Here is a 22,319-nt window from a genome sequence, read left to right on the forward strand (position 1 = left end):
GCAGAAATCAAACCCACAAGCAGTGAGATCATGACCTGAGCTGAAGTCTGACGCTTAACTGACTGAGCCAACCAGATGCCCCTGCTCCCATGGCTCCTGCTCAAGATGCTCATCTCTGCCTACCTACCAGGAGACAGGAAACATACCCCAGTCACTCCTCGACCAGTGCACCTACCTTCCAAGTGGCAATTAACTCTTCAAATTAATACAGACACACCCAGAACTACGCTAAAACCTTTCAAAACATATATAGGCACAACTGAGGTTTAAAGATATTCATTTCTCGGGCAACTGGGTAGGTCAGTTGGTTGAGCATCCAACTTCAGCTCAGGTCATGATCTTGATATTCATGGGTTCAAGCCCCATATCCAGCTCTCTGCTGACAGCATAAGCCTGCTTTGGATCCTTTGTTCCCCTCTGCCACTTCCCCACCCTTCCCGTGCACGCACACACACACAAATACATACATACATACATACATAAACACACACACACACACACACACACACACACACACCCTCTCTCTCTCTCTCTCAAAAATAAACGTTTAAAAAAAAAAAAGAAAAAATTCATTTCTAAATCCTCAATTCCACATGTACTCTGGTCCAAAATCTGAAATGCCAACCCACCTGGGATTTAATCATTCTCCCACATTATAAATAATGGCATATTGCTCACCCATTCCTAATCTTACTGTGATATATTGCTCCAATTCTGGCATAACCTATAAAAAAATAATATGATAGATTACCGGCTTCTGTGCTTACTACGTGAGTAACTCTAACGTATGGGTAACATCCTTTGCATGTCAGGCAGTTTCCAATTGTTGCTTTCAAATAGAAACTGCTGTAACAACTCTTCCCCTTACTTTTGTCACTATGCTTTCTCAATATTTACATGTATTAAGAAACAAGAATAGATTGATACCAAAGCTTTTTATTATCTAAGCAATGACATTCATACACATGCACTAATTGGAAAAAGTCCTGCCCATAAAGATGTACATTTCCAATAAATTCCAAAATTTCAATAAATTTTGCCTTTAAAATGTATAGTATTCATAGTTGTCCAACATGCACTAATAACTGTGCTCATAACAATCTAGAAGAATTTTTAAATTTAAACATATATACATATTCCTGTACAAAGAATTATGAAAAGGATGAATTATTAAATAAACATAAATACGTGCATTAGGATAAAATTCTGAAGGCAAAGTGGAATAGAAATACAAGCATCCGACTCCTGATTTCAGCTCAGGTCATGATCTCAGGGTTCATGGGATCAAGCCCCGTGTCAGGCTCTATGCTGACAGTATGGAGCCTACTTAGGATTCTCTCTCCCTCTGTTCCCCTCACCAGCCCCTGCCACGTGGATGCTCTCTCAAAATAAGTAAATAAAGTTAAAAAAAATTACAATTTCAAAAAGATAAAGGGGCACTGTAAATCTTCTGGCTGTGAAAGAATTTTTTTTTTTTTTTTAATATTTGAAAGTGAACAGCAAATAATTTCAACATTTCCAAGTAAGAAGGCGATTATGATAAAAGGAGAGCAGTCATTCTGGGGGTGAAGGAAGAGACAGATGGAAGAGATTCTAGAGTGGTTGCCAAAATTCTATTTCTTAATGTGGGTGGTGGTTATAAGCATGTTGCTCTTATAAATAATTCATTAAACCAAACAGGTATTTCTATACATTGTATTGTATGGTTTTCTGTATCTGTGTTTTTATAATAGAACGGTCAAAAAATCACAGATACTTAAATGTTTTATTTTAAAACATCAATATTCATAGGAAATTCTTTTTTTTTTTTTTACAGGAAATTACATCTTTTGCAAGCATTTAAATTTAAGATCAATATTTTCATAACCTAGGTACTTACCCAAGAGAAATGAGGAAATATGTCTAACAAAAATCTAAATGTGAATGTTTATGGCAGCTTCATTCATAATTGCCCAAAACTGAAAACAATCCAAATGTCCTTCAACTAAAGAAAGAATTTGGGCATATACAGAATGGAGTATTACTCAGCAATTAAAAAGGAATGAACTACTGTTACGTGGAATACTCTTAAAAGCATTATGCTAAATAAAAGAAGCCAGACTGATTAGACTACATACTACATGATCCCAGGTGTATGACATTTTGGAAAAGATAAAAACTACAGGGACAGAAAAGAGATCAGTGGATGCCAGGGGTTGGAAGTGAGACAAGAGACTGGCCAAAAAGAAGCATGAAGGAACTTTTGAGGTAACAGAAATATTCTATATCTTGATAGTAATCAGTTATATACATTTTCATAGAACTATATGGGTTTGTTTTTAAAATACTACACCAGGTATATTCCACTTGTCCTTCCAGATCCACTCACCACCCGAATCTCAGCCCCAGGAGGCTGACCTATATCAAAAAGTTTCCTTCCTTCTTCCACTGGGTTTTACCCATAAGGAGCCCCAGCAGGATGAATGGAGGAACTTTAGGTTCAGGTATGATACCACCCTGCCCCACCCCGCCCCACCCACCCCCACCTCCCCACCCCCCATCCCCCCTCCCTCCCACCAGCACTTTCCTTATTAGGCCTCTCAACAAAAGGATACTGCTCCCTTAAGGTGGCTTCCTCTATACAGCTCAGATATTCCCCCGTCCCTGTGAAAATGGGTGATAATAGCTTCACTGCTTGCTAACCAAGTCTAGGGCACCACCCCTTGTGATTTCTGTAACATTTTCCCCACAACTTTGTAAATAGTCCCTTTATAAATACACTTTCTTGGTATTAGCCTAATTGGGGCATGCCGCCTATTTCCAGCTGGGATCTTGACTGATAAGACTCAAACTTAAAAGAAATATATAGGGGATATATGAAGCAGGGACAGTTTTCAAACACTTTTCAGACAATGAGTGAACAAACAAAGAAGGTTTGAAAATTGCCATCAGAAAATTTGGTTCTAAAGACACCATGCTTCTCATCTGTTTCTCTGGGTCATGATCCAAAATGTAAACTCATCTTGTCATCTACCTTCTCCCAAACACTTTAATACTCAAAACGTATCGGTACTTCTTTCCAATCTCAAAATCCAACAACCAACTGCCATCACCACCCAAACCCTTAAGTCTAAATCACGCAGGACTCAGTCATCAGCACACTCACATATACCTGGGGGCTCATTCCCTCTACCACTTCCGGGCCCTAGCTGAACCCTAACTACATACATATGCCTCTTACCCTGCAGCCCCTTTCAGTATCTGAGAGTAGGATGCTTTGGGGTCACTAGTATGCTGACTCTCCAGAGACTTTTTATAAAACTATTCCTACACCACCCTCTTATAAAAGCCCATCCTTTTGAGGCTTGTGTCACTTAGCTAGTTACCCTCTAATCTTCCCCAAACTCGTCATTTAACAACCTCTTATTCTTCATTTAAGGGTTTTACATAGGATTTATAACCTATCCCTTATGCCAGTCTTGCTACCATCCTGAATTCCATCAAATCCCAATCCCCTGACCTCACAGTTCTTTAAGCTTCTCCCAAAGACAGTCTTTTACATTCCAGCTCAGCCACCAGTTCTCAGTTTCACCCGGAAACTTGTCATGTCCTAGAAGGCTTCACCTCTTAAATATTAAAATCTAGTAACTCACTTCTCAATCACAACCTACCAACTATCCAACCTGTTCCAGTAACCCCATTCCTGACTTTTATTTAACAAGACTCTCAGGGGGCGCCTGGGTGGCTCGGTTGGTTGAGTGGCCGACTTCAGCTCAGGTCATGATCTCATGGTCCAGGAGTTCGAGCCCTGCGTCGGGCTCTGTGCTGGCAGCTGGGAGCCTGGAGCCTGCTTTGGATTCTGTGTCTCCCTGTCTCTCTGCTCCTCCCCTGCTTGTGCTCTGTCTCTCTCAAAAATAAATAAATGTTGAAAAGAATTAAAAAAAAAAAAATAAGACTCAGTATACTGACCTCTCTCCTTTCTCCTATCCACCAGCCTTGTCCAACTCCTAAAAGTTTTAAATTTCACAATCATTTCACTCACTCTGGACAATACCCTAAATTCTTTCTTCTCTACCTGTTCACACATCTTGTCAGACAAAAATGGCAATCCAGGATAATTCTAATTTTCCTATCTAATATTCTACGTTCTGTGCAGGTTCTGGCTAACAGGGCCTACTAAAGCGGGGGGGGGGGGGGGGACTTGCACTCACAATGAGGTAAGTGACCATAAGTTTTTAATGATACAGACTTCACTAAGGCTTCATTGACATCCAGAAATTCTCTCTATACAGCTCCTGCTTCCATTTTCTGCAACACCTGTTTGAACCCTTTATCCCTCCACTCTAGCCCCCACATTTCCTTGCCCTTATCTTCCTTTCAGGGATAATCTCTTCTATCATTTCATGGGGGAAAATAATGTCTTCATCCATAAAACCACTCTATCTTCCATCCTTTCCCTAAGCTCACATTCTCATCCATCTTTCCTCCTACCCAGGAAACATGGTTCCCTTCTTCCAAGACCAATCTCCCCACCTTGTGCTTTGAATCCTATGCTCTAAGGCTCTACTTTGCAATCAAACCTTCCAGAAACCCTCATCACCTCATAACTTTTCAGAACCTCTCTTCTCCCCTTCAAATATCTTTAATAAGTTGTGTACACTTGCTACTCCCATATCCTATGTACTCACTACTCAGACTGTTCCAACCCAAGCTGCACACTCCAATGCCAATTCTGCAGTCCTCATTCTTGTTGATTTTGCAAGTAGCATTCCAGTTCAGTTGATCCTTCATGAACACCTTTCTACTGGCTTCTATAAAATACCACTGGCTCAATTTTCCTACTGGTGCTCTAGCTGCCTCTATTCAATTTTCTAATCTAGTTTTTTTTTCTTCTTCTCTCCATCAATTAAGTATAACAAGTTCTTCATTGTTCAGTGCTTTCTCCTCTTACATTCTCCTTAATGACTTCATCTAATCATATAATTTCAAGTAACATTTACATGCTGAATCTCAAATTTATCATCTCCAACCAAGTCTTATCTACGTTCATACCGGCATACCCTATGCCTCACAAATGTCTCAAATCCAATGTGCCCAAACCTACACTGATGAACCTGCCCTCAAAACATCCCCTTATCTTGGGGCACCTGGGTGGCTCAGTCAGTTAAGGTCTGACTTCGGCTCCGGTCATGATTTCACAGTTGGTGAGTCTGAGCCCCGTGTCTGGTTCTGTGCTGACAACTCGGAGCCTGGAACCTGCTTCAGATTCTGTTTCCCACCCCCCCCCCGCCCCTCCCCCATTCGCACTCTGTCTCTCTCTCTCTCAAAAATAATAAACATTAAAAAAGTCCCCTTATCTCAATACCACCATCTGCTCACATGTTCACATTAGATAACTGAGAGACATTCTTAATGTCTCCTCCTTCCTCACTGTCCACGCCACTAAGTTCTGCTACTTTCATGCTTGCTCAGTGTAGCAGTAGGTCCCAACTTAAGGGTCAGCTTTGGGGGACCTGGGGGGCTCAGTTGGTTAAGCATCTGACTCTTGATCTTGGCTCAGGTCAGGTCTCACGGTTAATAAGATCGAGCCCCATGTCAGGCTCTGTGCCGACAGCATAGAGCCTGCTTGAAATTCTCTTTCCCTCTCTCTGCTCCTCACCCACTCTCACTCTCTCTCAAAAAAAAAACGAGTAAACTTGAAAAAAAAAAAAAGTTGAAACACTGTTACAAAATTTTCAAGAAGTCAGCTTTGCCCCTATCCCTCACTCAGACCATACACTCTTAAAGGACCCCACATTTTTCTTTTCTTTTTTTTAAAGTTTATTTATGTAATCTCTACACCCAATTTGGGGCTTAAACTCACAGCCCTGAGATCAAGAGTCCCATGCTCTTCCGACTGGACCAGCCAGGCACCCCAGATCCTATATTTTTCTGTAATTTTCAGCACACTTTTTATTCTCTATTCAATCTCTGTCTTGCCCACTAGAATGTGAATAAGGCAAAATCTTGTTCATTGACATACATGAGCATTCAGCATACACAGGACACTAAAATAATAGCTGAATGGCTGGAAGGAAAGCAACCCCCAGACTTTCCTATGAACAAATTCATCCTCCTCTACCATCAGAGCTCTGGAAAAGTTGAGGACTGTTTCCTGGAGTCAAAGATTGGGCAAGAAAAATGTGTGAATCACCTGGCTCTAAATTCTAAAAATATGAAATGCATATGGAAAATCTCTGAAAAGCATCAAGTGTTGTACAAATGTGTTGTCACCGTTTTAAAAGCAGTTATTACCAGCAGAAATCAGTAACTCCATTCCTAGAAGGCATGGACTATGCTCACAGTTTCTACATACTACCTCCTATGGCTGGTATTCAACCTGGATCCGAGAAGAAACTTGTCAGTGGTCACGTGCACTTTTGTTATTGCTCAGACCTTGAAAATAATCCTCCTTTTGGGCGCCTGGGTGGCTCAGTTCATGATCGGGTCATGATCTCGTGGTTCATGAGTTCGAGCCCCACGTCAGTCTCCGTGCTGACAGCTCGGAGCCTGAAGTCTGCTTCCGATTCTGTGTCTCCCTCTCTCTCCCTGCCCCTCCTTTGCTCATACTTTGTCTCTCAAAAATAAGTAAATGTTAAAAATAAAAAAATTTTTTTCCTAAAAAGAAAATAATCCTTTTACTAAGAAAATATTTTACAAGAAATTAAAGTTCTGGGGCACATGGCTGGCTCAGTCAGAAAAGCATGTGCCTCAGTCTCAGGGTTGTCAGTTCAAGTCCTATGATGGGTGTACAGATTACTAAAAAAAATAAACTTTAAAAGAAATTAAAATTCCACTCATAAACAAAATTTAAAATTACAGTGTGTCTTTCAGAATTTGCATACTAAATTTCCATTTGTATAATATATATCGCAAAAAATGAAAAAAGTAGAAAATACTTATTACTTGTAAAAATAAGGTCAGTTTTATTTGCTAAGTATTATAATTACTTAGGCCACATTTTTCTTTTTAAGTTTATTTATTTAGAAACAGCAAAAGCAGGGGAGGGACAGAGAGGGAGGGAGGGAGAGAGACTCTCAAGCAGAATCTGAGCTGTCAGCATACAGCCCCACACAGGGCTCAATCTCATAAACTATGAGATCATGACTTGAGCCGAAATCAAGAGTCGGACACTTAAAGGACTGAGCCACCCAGGCACCCCAGGCCACAATTTTTATTGAAAAGAAAAGTATTCAGGGTCACCTGGTGGTTCAGTTGGTTGAGCGACTGACTCTTGATTTCGGCTTAGGTCAAAAGGTGCTTGGGATTCTCTTTCCCCTCCCCTGCTTGCTCATAAGTGTGCTCACCTCTCAAGATAAATAAATATTTTTTTAAAAAAGAAAATTATTTAAATAGAGGCAAGAGGGAATCTAGAATGTGTTCCTATAAATTATCTCCAATGCCAAGATAAAACTAAAACTGTACAGTGACACTATTATTTTTTTTAATATACAAAATTTATTGTCAAATTGGTTTCCATACAACACCCAGTGCTCATCCCAAAAGATGTCCTCTTCAATACCCATCACCTACCCTCCCCACCCTCCCACCCCCTATCAGCCCTCAGTTTGTTCTCAGTTTTTAAGAGTCTCTTATGCTTTGGCTCTCTCCCACTCTAACCTTTGTTGTGTTTTTTTTTTTTTCCCTTCCCTTCCCCCATGGGTTTCTGTTAAGTTTCTCAGGATCCACATAAGAGTGAAAGCATATGGTATATGTCTTTCTCTGTATGGCTTATTTCACTTAGCATCACACTCTCCAGTTCCATCCACGTTGCTACAAAGGGCCATATTTCATTCTTTCTCATTGCCACGTAGTATTCCATTGTGTATATAAACCACAATTTTTTTATCCATTCATCAGTTGATAGACATTTAGGCTCTTTCCACAATTTGGCTATTGCTGAGAGTGCTGCTATAAACATTGGGGTACAAGTGCCCCTATGCATCAGTACTCCTGTATCCCTTGGGTAAATTCCTAGCAGTGCTACTGCTGGGTCATAGGGTAGGTCTATTTTTAATTTTTTGAGGAACCTCCACACTGTTTTCCAGAGTGGATGTACCAGTTTGCATTCCCACCAACAGGTGACACTGTTATTTTAAATGTAAGCCTCTAAATATGATAAAATTAAGTTCATTCACATCAGAATACAGAAGAGAACACTTTGTTTCTCGAATCTTCTATTAGTAATCTAAGTTATTCACTGAACTGTGATTTACCCTCTATAAAATGGAAACAAAGCCTGACTTACATAGTTCTGATTAAGAATCAATTGATATATAAGAGCTCAACACAAAAGTAGGAACTAAATAAATAATCGGTCTCATTACTTCCCTTAAAAGAATTTTAGGTGTGACATATACATTCTAAACAACAAATATGTCCAATACCTAAATAAGGGTTAGGAGCTCTTGGTGATGCTACACTTTCAGAATTCTTTACTAATTCTCATTAGTGGTACCTGAGTGGCTCAGTCGGTTCAGTGTCTGACTTTGGCTCAGGTCATGATCTCACAGTTAGTGAGTTTAGCCCCGTGTCGGGCTTTGTGCTGACAGCTCAGAGTCTGCAGCCTGCTTCAGATTCTGTGTCTCCCTCTCTCGCTGCCCCTTCCCTGCTCGCTCACTCGATCTCTCTCTCAAAAATAAATAGACATTAAAAATTAAAAAAAAAAAACACCCTCAATCATCTGTACTTTATCCAATGCGCAGATGAAAATCTCATCTCACCTCACAAGTTCCTGGGCTACTTTAAGTTTTCAGGAATAGAACAATTTATTTCCCTTTCCTAAAATCATCTTCCGGGGTGGCTCAGTCAGTTAAGGGTCTGACTTAGGCTAGGCCATGATCTCGCGGTTTGTGAGTTCGAGCCTTGTGACAGGCTCTGACAGCTCAGAGCCTGGAGACTGCTTCGGATTCTGTGTCTCCCTCTCCCTGCCCCTCCCCCGCTCGCGCTCGCGCGCGCGCGCTCTCTCTCTCTCTCTCTCTCTCTCTCTCTCTCTCTCCCCCCCCCCCCAAAATAAACATTCAAAAAATAATAATCATCTTCAGTTCCAAATCAAAGTTCTTAAATTCCTGACAATAATATCCCTAACACACAAACACTCAGTACAGCTTTAAGCAAATAGAAAAAATGCATTGGCTACAAAACCAGTCATGCAAATTAAGAGCCTATGCAGTAGTTATCTCAATATTTGGCAAGATGTGTAGACTGAATCCCAGCTGGCTGGCAAGGAAAGTGTGCCAAGTGGAAATATAAGTCTTTGCATACTTTATTCTAGAGTCCAGATTAAAAACCTGTAGCAGAAAGCACAAAGATGGAAAATGGAAGTAGCCTCATATAAAAGGCAAGAGAAACCTTTCATCCTTGATGCACACAGCCCTGGATACCACACTTTACAGAATATTCCAAGATCTTTTAAAAGGACAAAACTTTAGGTACTGCTAACAGTCATTTTTAAGTGGCAAAGCTGTTTGAGAACTCAACTTAAAAGCAATTACAACTGAAGTATTTGCACATAAAATAAGAAGTCCTGAATCTGCATTAAAATAATCCAGGGATTAGAGGATAGGAAGTGGAAAGAGTAGTGTGTAGAGTAGATAAAATAAGGTTTGCCATATATTGACAACTATTGAAGCTGATATAAGTTTTTTATTTTTTAAATCAAGAGTTAGGACATTGAAAAAATTGTTTTTAATCTCTATTTTTGCGGGGGGGTGGGGAGAGACAGAGTGTCAGCAGGGAGGAACAGAGAGAGGGTGACACAGAATCCAAAGCAGGCTCCAGGCTCCAAGCTGTCAGCACAGAGCCTGATGCGGGGCTCAAACTCACGAACTGTGAGATCATGACCTGGGCCAAAGTCAGATGCTTAACCAACTGACTGAGCCACCCAGGCGCCCCAAGAGTTAGGACATTTTAGCAACTCAATCCTTCTCTGCAGTTCTCATTCACAGTTTATAATCTAGATTCTGGTTCTCATACCCATCAAAAATCTATCTGGGGGGCGCCTGGGTGGCTCAGTCGGTTAAGCGGCCGACTTCGGCTCAGGTCATGATCTCGCGGTCCGTGAGTTCGAGCCCCGCGTCGGGCTCTGTGCTGACAGCTCAGAGACTGGAGCCTGTTTCAGATTCTGTGTCTCCCTCTCTCTGACCCTCCCCTGTTCATGCTCTGTCTCTCTCTGTCTCAAAAATAAATAAACGTTAAAAAAAAAAAAAAAATCTATCTGGAAAATGGCAACTATAATACATTTTATCATAACCTTATTCTGTGTTTCCTCTTCAAATGAGCCACAGTTTTTAAAAGTAATACCTGGTATAAAATATTTTACCTATAATTTTAAAAGTAGCTAAAAATTAACCACATATTCCCCTGTAGAGAAAGAGATGCACTTTAAAACTTGATGCCAGGAGAAATTTTTACAGTAAATTTGAGCTTGGATAAGCCCTTTTCACCGAAATAATTTCACAGTGAAAATGATCTGAAGGAGCAGGCACTTCCCACAGGAAGGATACAATGGAACTTAGCTACTACACTATGAACAAACTACAATAAAATTTCTCAAAGGTTCTTTCTTGAATAAAGTGTGTAAAAACGACCTGCAAGGGTTTTCTGAGACATTACATGTACAAGCAGTTTCATCTTAAATCCAAAACATTGTCATTCTCGAAGAATCTTTAATCCAAAAAGACCCCCTTTATCAAAAATTTAAGTTTAGTAGGGTGCCTGGGTGGCTCAAGTCGCTTAAGTATCCTTGTGGCTCAGGTCACAATCTCACGACTTGTGTGATGGAGGCCCGTGTTGGGCTCTGTGCTCATTGGGCTCTGTGCTCACAGCGTGGAATGTGCTTGGGATTCTCTCTCTCTCTGTCCCCACCCCCCCACCAAATAAATAAACATTAAACACAATTTTTTTTTCACAAATTTAAGTTTGAGTTTCTAAACTTCAATTACAACCAGAAGGCTTCTTTCTCCATGAGAGTAAAGGCAATAACAATATGACAGACAGTAATGCAAGAGTCTAGATACAGGGAAACGCCCAAATGTTAGAGGGGAGGGGGAATGAAAAGCAAGGTCATACCATGTAAAAATATTTCCAAAACTATAACTAACTTACACAAACCTATAAATGGTTTTTAAGACCTCAGAACTACAACTACCATGAGAACTAAAAGCACTCCTTCAAAGTTCCCTTCTTATCCTACAGGGGGCTGCTAGGGTTGCTGCAGCTCTAGGTGGCCAAGGGAAAGGAGAAAAAAATGTTCATAGTGCTACCCCATTCCCTTTACACTAAGGATGACCTGTGAAGGAGGAAGAGGGATAAGATGTTCTTGAACATCTATCTGTATTTTAGTACCCATTTTCTACTCATAAAACCATCACCATGGAGTTTGGATTCTTAAGTCCACAGTGTCAGCATTAGAACTACAATTTAGCTTTATCAGACTGGGAAGCTAATATCTCATTTCTACAGAAAACTGTTTCCAATTCCCACCAAACAACTTCAAATGGCAGTTTGGACATACACAGATGTATATGCAATATAAGCAACTTCTATCTATGTAGATTTAATTTCCAAGTTTCTATTGTCCCTCTACCTAAACACTTTGCCTGCTAGTGATGCCCAGTTCTCCAAAAGTTAGCACTTGGGGAAGCTGTGTCTGCCTTCTTGACCAGTTTCGCCACTTCCTCAGCCTCACGTTCCTTCCTCCAGCCTATCTGCCCCCATTGTGGATTAACTATCAGAGGACAAGAGAGCAGTAAGAATACTGGATAACGCAAGTGGAACAGCACTCTCACAGCCTATCACAGTGGAGGTAATGTAGTATGTGCTCAATATGTTGAAAATCAATAAATGAATATTATTCCAAATCTGCCACTAGCCAACCTTGGACAGTCACTTGGCCTCTTTGAGCCTCATCTGTACAGTAAGGAGAACTGAGTTAGTTTATTTTGGTTCAACAGTCCTGTGACTTATAATACATGCTTAGAAGCTGAATTGGGAAAGTTTTTAAGCTGTTTTTTATTTTTTTTAATGTTTATTTATTTTTGACAGAGAGAGTGAGTGCAAGCAAAGGAGGGGCAGAGACAGAGGGAGACACAGAATCTGAATCAGGCCACAGGATCCAAGCTGTCAGCAGAGCCTGATGTGGGGCTTGAACTCACAAACTGAGAGATCATGACCTGAGCTGAAGTCAGACGCTTAACCGACTGAGCCACCCAGGAGCCCCTAAGCTGGTTTTTTTTTTAGTGAAAGATTAACCTAACCTTAAGTTTTGAACAATGTGTCAAGAGAAATGTGGGCAAAGCATAAGGACAGCCAAATCAGAATTAACCAAGAGGATCAAGGGAATGACAATAACAGCTGGCTCGCTCATCCTTTCATCCAAGGGTGAGAAAGAGTGAAAAATGTCCAGCATTTTTAGTAAAACTATGCAAGGCAAAGTCTTTTATTATATTGTTTGAGGCACTTATATTAAGCCTCGAGGACAAACTCCTCTTGAGAATTCAGTACTAGGAAAGTTTTGTCTTTACTTCCTTTCAAAATATGAGATCTATATAACCTTTCGTATCACCAAACTTTGCCAAGAAGTCGGAAACTAAGGTCTGTTTTCAACTACAGTGCCATCCTTGTCCTATTGCTAATAAAGCAAGCACACTGTCTCTCCTGCTACCTCCAAGCTTAGTTCTTTAGTGTTTCAGTTAATTGCACTTTTACCGTTTACCCGAAGTCTCAAATCCTTTACGAAGGGAGTAGAGGTAAAACGGATAGAATATGTTATTTTTCGAATGAAGCCTAGATGCCAGATTTACAAATTAACACTTTAAAAATACAACTGGTTTTGTGGATTAAAATATATTAATACAAGCTGCTACTGGCACCAGACTCCACAAATCTCAAATTGCAATGAAGTTCAATTCCTCAATGTTTCCACAATACCTCCTTAATCTTTCTAAACTAGTTTTGAAAAAAAGTCTAACACTCCTAAACCTAATCCTCATTGTAAATGCTCATCTCATTTTCATTATCAGTAACAATACAAATCTTCCCCACTAATGTAAGATACTGTGTCATCCTAACACAACAAAAAGACATGTTTCTTACTAGAAATGGAGTTGGGGAGGAAGGAAAAACTGTTCCCAAAATGCACCACAAGTAACAGTCTGGAAACATTAATATCCAAGCTGCTTAATTAAAATTTCAACCCCCAATTGGTTTCTTTAATGTTTTTAAGTCTCTTCTACAAATTATCTAAAGCCCCCATTAATCACAAATGCAGGAAGAAAACCCAAGCAGCAGGATATTTTAGAATTTAAAGCATTTAATAACTAAATGGCATACACAAAGGTCTCCTGGCTCAGAATAAAGAAATTCAAGGGGTGCCTGGCTGGCTCTGTCAGAAGAGCATCCAACTCTTGATCTCAGGGTCATGAGTTCAAGCCCCATGAGTCAAGTTGGGTATAGAGATCACTTAACTAAAAAAAAAAAAAAAAAAAGAGAGAGAGAAAGAAAGGAAGGAAGGAATTAAAAACTTACCTGAAGTCATTAATTTAGCACAGCTACTTTTGCTTGCATCATCTTCTAAGATTCGGTTTGTGCTCTTTTCTTTCCCAACCAAAGTTTCTTCCAAATGTAAGCATTTATCAGACCCAACACTGTCTTCACCAACTGCATGACTAATTTTGCTATTAGCTTCAAGTACAGAAGTGACATCTTCCAGCTGAGCAGCTTCACTAGATTCTGAATGAGAGGAACCCTTACCCTGGGCTAAATTCTTTGAAGAAACTGGTAGAGACTCATCATCACTATCAAATCCAAAAGGATCTCCAGTATTTTCTTCTTCCACCTTAGGTTTCTTCGGAATTTCTTGGATATCTGGTTTGAAATTGGGCCTCTTCTGCCCTAATTTAGCCATAAATGTTGTCTCTCCCCATTTTGTGCTAAGGGTGGTCCGTTTGTTGGAAAAGACTTCATCAAATTTTGAACTGCCATTTCCTCCTTTCCTACTGTAGGTTTTCCCAAATCTGGATGTCATTTTGACACCTGTTTCATATTCTCTGTGGGGGGGAAAAAAAAAAGAAAAGAAAATATACAATCACCAAACACTTAACCAGCGTTAACACTGAATATAAAAATAACCCAGGGATTCTCCCCCATGGGGGCTTTTCAACAGTCAAGATACAAACTTTAAAAGTGGTTGAATACATACAGGGAAGGTGTATAAAGAGAGGGGCTCATTTTTTAATTCTACATACTTCCATATCTAATTTTTTTTTATAATGAGTACATAGTCATACACTTACAAAGTAAGCAAGCATAAGGATTAATCAACTTATCCACAAAACCAACTTAAGAGTGGAATATCCATTTTTTTTAAGTTTCAAATGAATCTATGTACTATTCTCATAAATATCACTTTTACCTTAAGAAAATAATCTGAATAGGGTCATTACTCCTATAAAATCTTATGCACAAAATGTTAATTTTTTTCAGTATCTCAGAATTATCAAATAATTGACTCAATCAGGTCTTGAAATGTCAAAGCATTTATTCATAGGAGGGGGAAAAAGTCGGGAAAATGGTGCTACTTTCTTATGTATTAGAACCTGCAGCCTTTAATACAATCTTAAAGATCCTGATCCTTGGTCTAATGTAGTTTAAACTGTGGCTTGAAAAATATTCTCTAGTCGGTCATCTCCCTAATCACAAAAAAACGTATTCTATCTTCTTTGTCTTCAACTGCAGAGTTACGTTTTCTGAAGCTGGTGAATTCCAGCATATTACACCAGTCTGCTAATTATTAAATGAAGCAACAGAAACCTGTAAATTTTCCTCTTTGCTTTATAAAGGATAAGTGGACTCATCTGTTGTATCTACATAATAATAACAAATACTATAACAAAAAAAATTCAAAATAGTAAATCAAAAGAATAAAACACTTTTTAAAGTAACAGTACTTCTTAAACACTACCAATTCTTATCATTTCCTACACTTTGACCTCCTAAAGTTTAAATGTCAATTTATTAACTATACCCAAAAAAGATCACTGTCTAGATTTGGGGGAAAAAAGCTTCATAATTTGAAATTTAAAATAGGACAAGTAGAATAATATTTGACTTCTACTCTTGAATACGTTTTGGTCTATACTTTAAACATATTTTTCCTTTACTAACTTAAACTCTTGCAACTTATGTCACTATAAACTTAGTTTTATGTATATTCAATGATAATTTTCCTCTCGTGTTTGGCTAAAAACCAATTCTAATTTGACAAAGTAATAACTTAGTCATCATACAGATCTGCATTAAGAAAAAATAGTGTGAAGACCTTTTAAAATGTCACAAAACTTTTTCCTGAGATCTACTGTAGATTGACACTAAAGAATCTTTGGCTTTCCTGTTAGGTCCAGTCTAAACAAAACTAAGTATATTTGGCAGCTGCAAGAACAAAAGAAAAAAGTCATTTCATTCCTTCAAGAATTTAAAGCCCTCATCTACAGACCTGCATTTACATGTACACCAACAAAGCTGAAACATTTTGTATACACTCACAAGGTAACCACCTAAAAATGCTGACTAAATGACACACCAAAAATTTAGACTTGAGCTCCTTTGGGCCCGCAGGAGAAAAACTAGTGGTCTTGCAGTAAAATGGTCTTGGAACCACAAAGCATTCACTGTTGCAAGTTGAAAGTCTGCAGATGAACACTTGATATGAAAGAGTTAACTATTTTAAGCGATAAGAAAATCATGCTTGTTTTTTAAGTGTCCATGTCTTTTACAATTATGTACTAAAATACTGATGAAATAATGTCAGCAATTCTCTAGCTTTAAAGGATGTGGAATGGAAAGTGTGTAGATGAAAAACACTCGGTTAAGAATTAAGAACTGTTGTATCTGAGCGGCAAATACATGGGAATTCATTATGTAATATCCCCTACTTTTGATTTATTTTATAGTTTTCCATGTCTGTCTGTAAAGTCACTAGACATACTATCGCGATAACATTATTAATGCCTAGAGTGTAAAGTACGTACAAATTAGTGTAAGAGTGCGGACACAGTTGACATACTTTAAGTATATCTCAAGTACACAAGCTATCTTGCTCAGTCAGGCTTCAAACTCCAAAGACTTTCCTAACTAAAAAGGAAAGAATGATTCACAACTAAGTCTTTACAGTCGTTGGGCCCTTGCCTCTCTGCCCAAAACCAGGTGGAATTTTCAGGAACGTGCGCTGGGATTAAAAAGTCCTCACACTTAACCCTCAACCAAGTGTAGCTTCTTTAGGACCCCCAGGGGTTTAGGGGCTTCCACCAAGGAGTGAAAGCCGGAAAGGATGAAGCTAACCACCTAGAGATTCTCACCTGGGGGCGGTCGGTGCACCGGGGGGGGGGGGGGGGGGGGAGGAGACGCGGCCCCCCCCCCCGGGAAGCTCACGCAACTTTTCTCCTCCCCACCCCCACCGCCAGGAACGGGATGTAGCTTCCGACGCCCCGGAAGCCTCTGCCACTGAATCCCCAGGGCAGTGTAAGGCCTTAGTGGCGGCCAGGGGCGGAGGAAAGACGGCAAAGGATTCAGGGCTGAAACCAACGCACTTGACCGCGCTTGGGGAGGGAGGCAAATCAGTGGCCGCCCGAAAGGAACTCAGAAAAAGGAAAAATAAAAGAAGGAAAAGAGAGTTCTCCAGGTCGTTCCCCTGCCCAACTTCCTCAGAGGCTGTGTGGGTGAAATAGCGAGACTTCCAGACCCCTGCCTCCCCCACCCTCCCTGGCTCCCTCCGGGCCTAGGCAGCCGCCCGAGACCTCACTTACCCTCGGCGCCTGGCGGGTGCTTTGGCCTCGGGCCGCCTCCGCCTCTCCTGCTCCCAACGGCCCACGGACGGGCGCGGGAGCCCCGCGCGAGAGAACAGGGCCGGCTTGTGCGCGAAGAGAGGCAAGGGGCTCCGCCACCGTCAGAACCCGCGACTCCGCTCTGGGTAAATAGGAAACCCGGTGGAGGGAGGGGGGGGGGAGCGGCGGCACCGCAACTTCCCTCCCCGCCTTGAGCGCCGCCGGCCGGGCCCGGGCCTAGGCCTCTCTGGCCGCCGCCGCCAGAGCAGGTACCGGAGCCCGCTACGTGCCCCCGCTAGGCCGCCGCCGCCTCCTGCGCCGCCGCTTCCGCCGGTGAATGGTCAGCGCTGGAGTTTGAACAGGGCCCTGAACCATCTCAACGCCATTTGCGCTCCCGGCCCCCACCTCCTTCCTCCAACAGCCGCTCGCTCCGTCACTCCGCTTCCCACAGGCCCCGCGCGGCCGTCCGACCCCGCAGCCAATCGCGCGGCCGCTTACTCAAACCGCCGCGCAGGCGCTGCTTCCCGCATGCTCCGGCGCCCGCCATTGGCCCGGCCGCAGCGCCCGACGGGAGTTGTAGTCCGGGTCCGCGAGGGCGCTATACTCGCGGCTAGGCGCGGGAGCCGGCGGCGGGAGGAGCGGTTGTGGCGGGCTTTGCCCGCCCGGGCTCGGGAGCCCGTTGCAGCTCCTGACCACGCCGGGAGACGCAGGTGCCGCCAGGGAGGGCCGGGGGCGCAGTGCAGGCAGCTGTGTCAATCGTTTCCCCTCCAGGGACTCGCCCGTGTCTAGGGACGGTGGGTTGTGCAGCTGCGCCAGGCCTGCTGGGGCCGCGGCCTGGGAGCGCGGAGGCGCGGAGTTCGCGGCTGGGAACCGCCCTCTACCCGGCCTGGCGAGTGCTGGCCCGACGCAGGTAACGACTGCGGGAACTGGGAAGCCCGGGGCACTGGGCACCTAACGCCGCGAGTGATGTCGGCTCCGGCGCTTGAATGCTCCCGCGACCCCTCCGCTCATACTTTCATAGTTCTCCGGTCTGCCCTGCACGCGTTAAGAGAGACCCCAAGAATACTGGATAGTATTATCGTTAACTTTGTTGTGTGTAATAACGCTAACGTGGTTATGTAAGAATTTTTTTAAAAAGTCTGAAGTTTTGACGGGTAAAAGGATTATGACTCTGGGATTTACTTGAAAATAACTCCTACAAATACCGACCGAGGGAGAATAAAGCCAGTGGGGTGTTTTTCCATTGTTGTGTAATGCGTACACAAGGGCTGATTATTCCAGTCTCACTAACGTTTCTGAAATTTTCCATAAATGAAAAATTTCGAGAATTGAACCAGTGATTGCCTCTGGGGAGGACAGGGAGGTGGGAGATTGATGGGAGAAAAGAGTTAATTTTACACTACGCTCCTTTGTGGTCTTGGGTTTTGGTTTTGTTTTTTTCGGGTCAATGTATTGATTATCAAAGTTGGAAATTTGGATGGGGGGGATCTTTTTTTTTTTTTTTTTTTAAGGCTGCCGTGGGAAAACAGCGTTCTAAAAAGTAGCACAATCGTTTCGTGCTGAGAGGTGCATGATTCATCTGGCTTGGACGGCCCAGCTGTTTGGTGGGTGGTTAATGGAGATACACCTGGGAAATTAGGAAACTAATTGCTTCTAGTGAAAAGCCCTCCCCTTCTTCCGCAAATGGATGGTTTGCCTTGAATGCACCCAGAAGTTAACCGGGTTCCTCCAAGTATATTCAGGAAACTCTGAGTCAAGAAAAAATAGTTAAGATATCCTGCAGCCCTTCGCACTAGAAATTTAAGGTGGATTTTAGCATGGCTGAACTGTTTTACTTTTGCCCTACTGTTTACAAAATGTATATTCTGACATTTAAAGTTTCCTGAATATTGTAACAGTACTTTTTCTTGATAAATCAACTTTTGATAGCTTATGTGACTGGAAGTTATAACAGGTCTGTGAATTCCACTGTGGGCAGTATGCGCATGGCTTGTATTTGGGTCAGTTTTGTCTTTTCATTTTTTTTATTTTTTTAAAGGATTTATTTTGAGAGAGCCAGCAAGCGTGAGTGGGGGAGGGGTAGAGGGACAGAGAGAGTATCCCAAGCAGGCTCTGACCTATCTGTTCAGAGCCTGACTAGGGGGGTTGGAACTCACCAACCTTGAGATGATGACCTGAGCGGAAACCAAGAGGTGGACACTTAACCGGCTGAGCCACCTAGGCATCTCAGTTTTGTCTTTTTTTTTTTTTTTTGCTTGTTTATTTTTGAGAGAAAGAGGGAGACAGAATCTGAAGCAAGCTCCAGTCTCTGAGCTGTCAGCACAGAAGCCCTATGTGGCACTTGAACCCATGAACAGCAAGAGCCAAAGTCAGACGCTTAACCAACTGAGCCTCCCAGGCGCCCCCCACTTTTGTCTTCTTAAAAAAATCATCATAGGATCTTATTTTATCAGTTTCTTCAGAGATTGTAAGCAGAGGTGCAAGCTGCACTTACTATAATTATTTAGATGACAGAGTACTGGGTGCTAATTAAGGGGTCATTATCATCAGAGGCAAAGGCTAAGATCAAAAAGCCGAAAGTGGTGCAGAGATGAGACCATTGCAAGATCTTCCTGTGGAAGAGTGCTGTGAACCCTCCTGGACCAAAGGATGCATTTTTTATGACCTAGCCTGGTTAGTTGGCTGGGTCAGTGACTCCACATGAAGCTTAAATAGAAGAGTTAATTTTTTATAGAAAGAGATAATCCGTGGAGCCCATTTAGGGGCTTCTTGTGCAGTAGTTGTGTTATTGGAGCTTAGTAGAGTTAAATTCTTGCTGCTCAAAGAGTGATCCCTAGTCAGCAGCATGGCATACCCTGGAAGCTTAGTGGAAATGTGGAATCCCTGTCCCCAACTCCACTGAATCAGAATCTGCATTTTTAACATGATTCACCAGGTAACTGGCCCATACGTTAAAGGTCAACAAGCCCTGATTTTTGAAGTACATCTATAGCCTTTAACAGAAGTCTAATCTTTTTTGTTAAGGTGGGGGAAAGGAGGAAGAGAAAACATTAAGAACCTATTATACATCAGGTACGATGCCAGCCTCTTCATTTGCATCCCTGCCTGTTATCCCTGTTTTACAGGTGAGGAAATTGAGAGGTTGGCATTTGCTCAACGTATGGTAACTAATAAAGAAATCAAACTTTTTCTTGAACATTGGATATCCATTATTATAGACATTGTTGAATCTGGTAGAAAATGGTACGTGATTTGAAGAGTAGGAAAGAGTGTGTGTGTGTGTGTGTGTGTGTGTGTGTGTGTGTGTTTAGTCTGTGGAAGCTTAGTGTATTAATACTGAAGGAGCTGTGCTGCGGCTCTCTGCTCTCCTGTGCCTCACACTAAAGACTGCCTACGCCAGGGCCCCTTCTGGAGGCAGTTCAGTCTCTGGGCCTTCAGGCCACACCACTCCCTTTACCTTTTACCTCCCTGATTCCAGTGAGGCAAGTGAATACCCTGAAAGCCCCACTCCATTCCAGTGCCGTGGCCCTGAGTCCCACACCAGAGTGAGCAATGTGGACTCCAGTCTGGATAACACGTGGGAAAGCAGCTTTTTGGATGTTGGTGGTGGTTTTCCTTTGGTTTTCTTAGTTCCCTCAACTTATACTCTGCCACCTGCCTATCCCCATCCCCCACCCTCTCTCCCTGCACCCCCCCCCCCAGATTGGTTCACTTCACTTCATTCAAATCTGCTTCACGCACATATTAGGTAGCAAATAAGGGCTTTTTTGTTTGCTAGAATGCCTCGGTGTCTGATGTCTGATTTTTCTCCCCCATTAAATTATATTTATGGCAGAGACTAAAATCATAGATGTGAACCACACTTGTACCCTTTGATGCTACAGGCTGCCCTCCTGCGTGCTGCCTGGAGGAGGGTAGAATCTCCACTACCTTGAGCTCCATCCACTCAGGTGGACTCATCCTTTGCTTCAGTGGAAGAAAGAAAATCCTGCCAGGAAAACTAATAGAAGAATCTGTTGTGCCATTGTTGGGTCTCTGTTGCAGCCCGGATGTGAGAACTGTCAGAACTGGAATTGCTAAGTAGAACTGTGTAATCTTTTTCTGATAATGTGTAGTACAATGTATCACAACTTTCAAAATTCACTTCAGAGAGCTTGAAGTCAGAAATTTCCACACTGGTTACAGGAAATGTTTCCTTGTTTTAGGATGGGGAATCAGAATTTATAATAAAAATTATAAATCATACACTTGCACGTTGTGGTGATTGTATTACAGTGCCCTACAAAATGAGGGCCAGGCCCTGCCCTTACCTCCCTGACACTCCCCAAACATTTCTCTTCTGCCCAGTATGGAAAAGGAACTTTTCAATCAATCTCCCATGGACCAGCCTGTTTTATTTATTTATTTTTTAATGTTTGTTTATTTTTGACAGAGAATCCCAAGCAGGCTCCGTGCCCTTGGCACAGAGCCCAAGGCGGGGCTTAGACTCCCAAACCATGAGATCATGACCTAAGCCAAAATCAAGAGTCAGACACTTGACCAACTGAGCCACCCAGGTGCCCCAACCTATTTTAAATTGTAACACCCCACTCCCAAATGCTATTTCTACTTTCTTTTTCTTCAGGGCATTTATCTCATCTAACATATCTCATGTTTTTTTGTGTTTGTTACATACGTATCTTCCCTATGAGGGAAGGGATCTTTGTCTCCTCTTGTATATCCCTACCTCATGAAAGAGTGTGTAGCAATAGTAGGTGCTCAATAAATATTTAATTGCCTGCCCCCCATTTGCTTCCTTTCATGTTAGATTGTGTCTTGAAAGGAAAGTGACTTGAAACTGTCAGTAGTAGTTGACTGGGTTTTCCCAAGGGAGAGAGGAGTGCTTTCTGGACTAACCTGTTCTTGCTTTGGATAGGTTTTCATCCTGAGAATTGAGAAGATGAATACTACTATAATCACAATTGTCTTGTTTTCCAGTATAATTGGAATATGTTCTCCTGAGATGGTGACATCCTTTGGGGAATAAACTGCTGTCTTGGTAGTTGAAAAGCAAAGCAAGGAAAATTCCCTGGGGACATATTGCCTGACAAGGATTGGTACCCAGCAACCTCTAAAGGTCTGTCTGGCTACCTGACCCTTGTCTCCAAACAGCCATCTACTCCCCAGTGTCCTCACCCCTAATGTTCTATGATATTCCTCCTCCCCAACAAAAACCCTCCTGGGGCTTCCCATCGCCAAGACTAAAATCCAAAACCCATCTTGTGGCCTGTAAAGCCATGGGTGATCTGGCCCCTGACTACTCCTTATCCCTCTCCATCTTACCAATCCTGCCTCTGTCTACTAGAACCTGCCAAACCTGCTCCTGCTTCAGGCCTCTGCTGCTGTTCCCTCCACTAGTCCTGGAGATAAGCACATGACTCACTCCCTCACCTCTTTTAGGCCTCCACTCAGGTGTCTCCTCAGTAGTGCCTACCCTGAGGT

General features: G+C 42.1%; 2 protein-coding genes across 5 annotated transcripts in view; one reads left to right on the plus strand and one right to left on the minus strand.

Annotated features, from left to right (window-relative positions):
• The window catches only part of WAPL (WAPL cohesin release factor), a 102,403-nt gene extending 85,498 nt beyond the window's left edge, over nt 1-16,905 (minus strand). For all 4 annotated transcript variants that reach the window (XM_049645338.1, XM_049645337.1, XM_049645336.1 and 1 more), the window contains exons 1-2: nt 16,821-16,905; nt 13,546-14,066 (exon numbers count right to left, since the gene is read on the minus strand). In XM_049645338.1, coding sequence (XP_049501295.1) covers nt 13,546-14,044 — 499 coding nt within the window. In that variant the 5' untranslated portion in view covers nt 14,045-14,066; nt 16,821-16,905. The remainder of the gene's footprint in view (nt 1-13,545; nt 14,067-16,820) is intronic.
• On the plus strand, nt 14,588-21,083 carry LOC125933127 (uncharacterized). The gene is made up of 5 exons (XM_049645995.1): nt 14,588-14,661; nt 16,743-16,984; nt 17,610-17,748; nt 19,863-19,963; nt 20,723-21,083. Exons 1-5 carry the CDS (start codon nt 14,588-14,590, stop codon nt 20,920-20,922), a joined length of 756 nt encoding a protein of 251 aa, XP_049501952.1. The 3' UTR covers nt 20,923-21,083.
• The last annotated feature ends 1,236 nt before the right edge of the window (nt 21,084-22,319 follow it).

This window comes from Panthera uncia, chromosome D2 (genome assembly GCF_023721935.1).
Source record: "Panthera uncia isolate 11264 chromosome D2, Puncia_PCG_1.0, whole genome shotgun sequence".
Classification (NCBI taxonomy): domain Eukaryota; kingdom Metazoa; phylum Chordata; class Mammalia; order Carnivora; family Felidae; genus Panthera; species Panthera uncia.

Bases quoted from the DNA above. Each gene is read 5' to 3' on its own strand.
- LOC125933127 (XM_049645995.1), top strand. From the start codon at position 14,588: ATGGTGCTACTTTCTTATGTATTAGAACCTGCAGCCTTTAATACAATC. The intron at 14,662-16,742 runs GTAGTTTAAACT...TGGGTGAAATAG, and splicing joins ATCCTGATCCTTGGTCTAAT to CGAGACTTCCAGACCCCTGC. The intron at 16,985-17,609 runs GTAAATAGGAAA...TTTCCCCTCCAG, and splicing joins AACCCGCGACTCCGCTCTGG to GGACTCGCCCGTGTCTAGGG.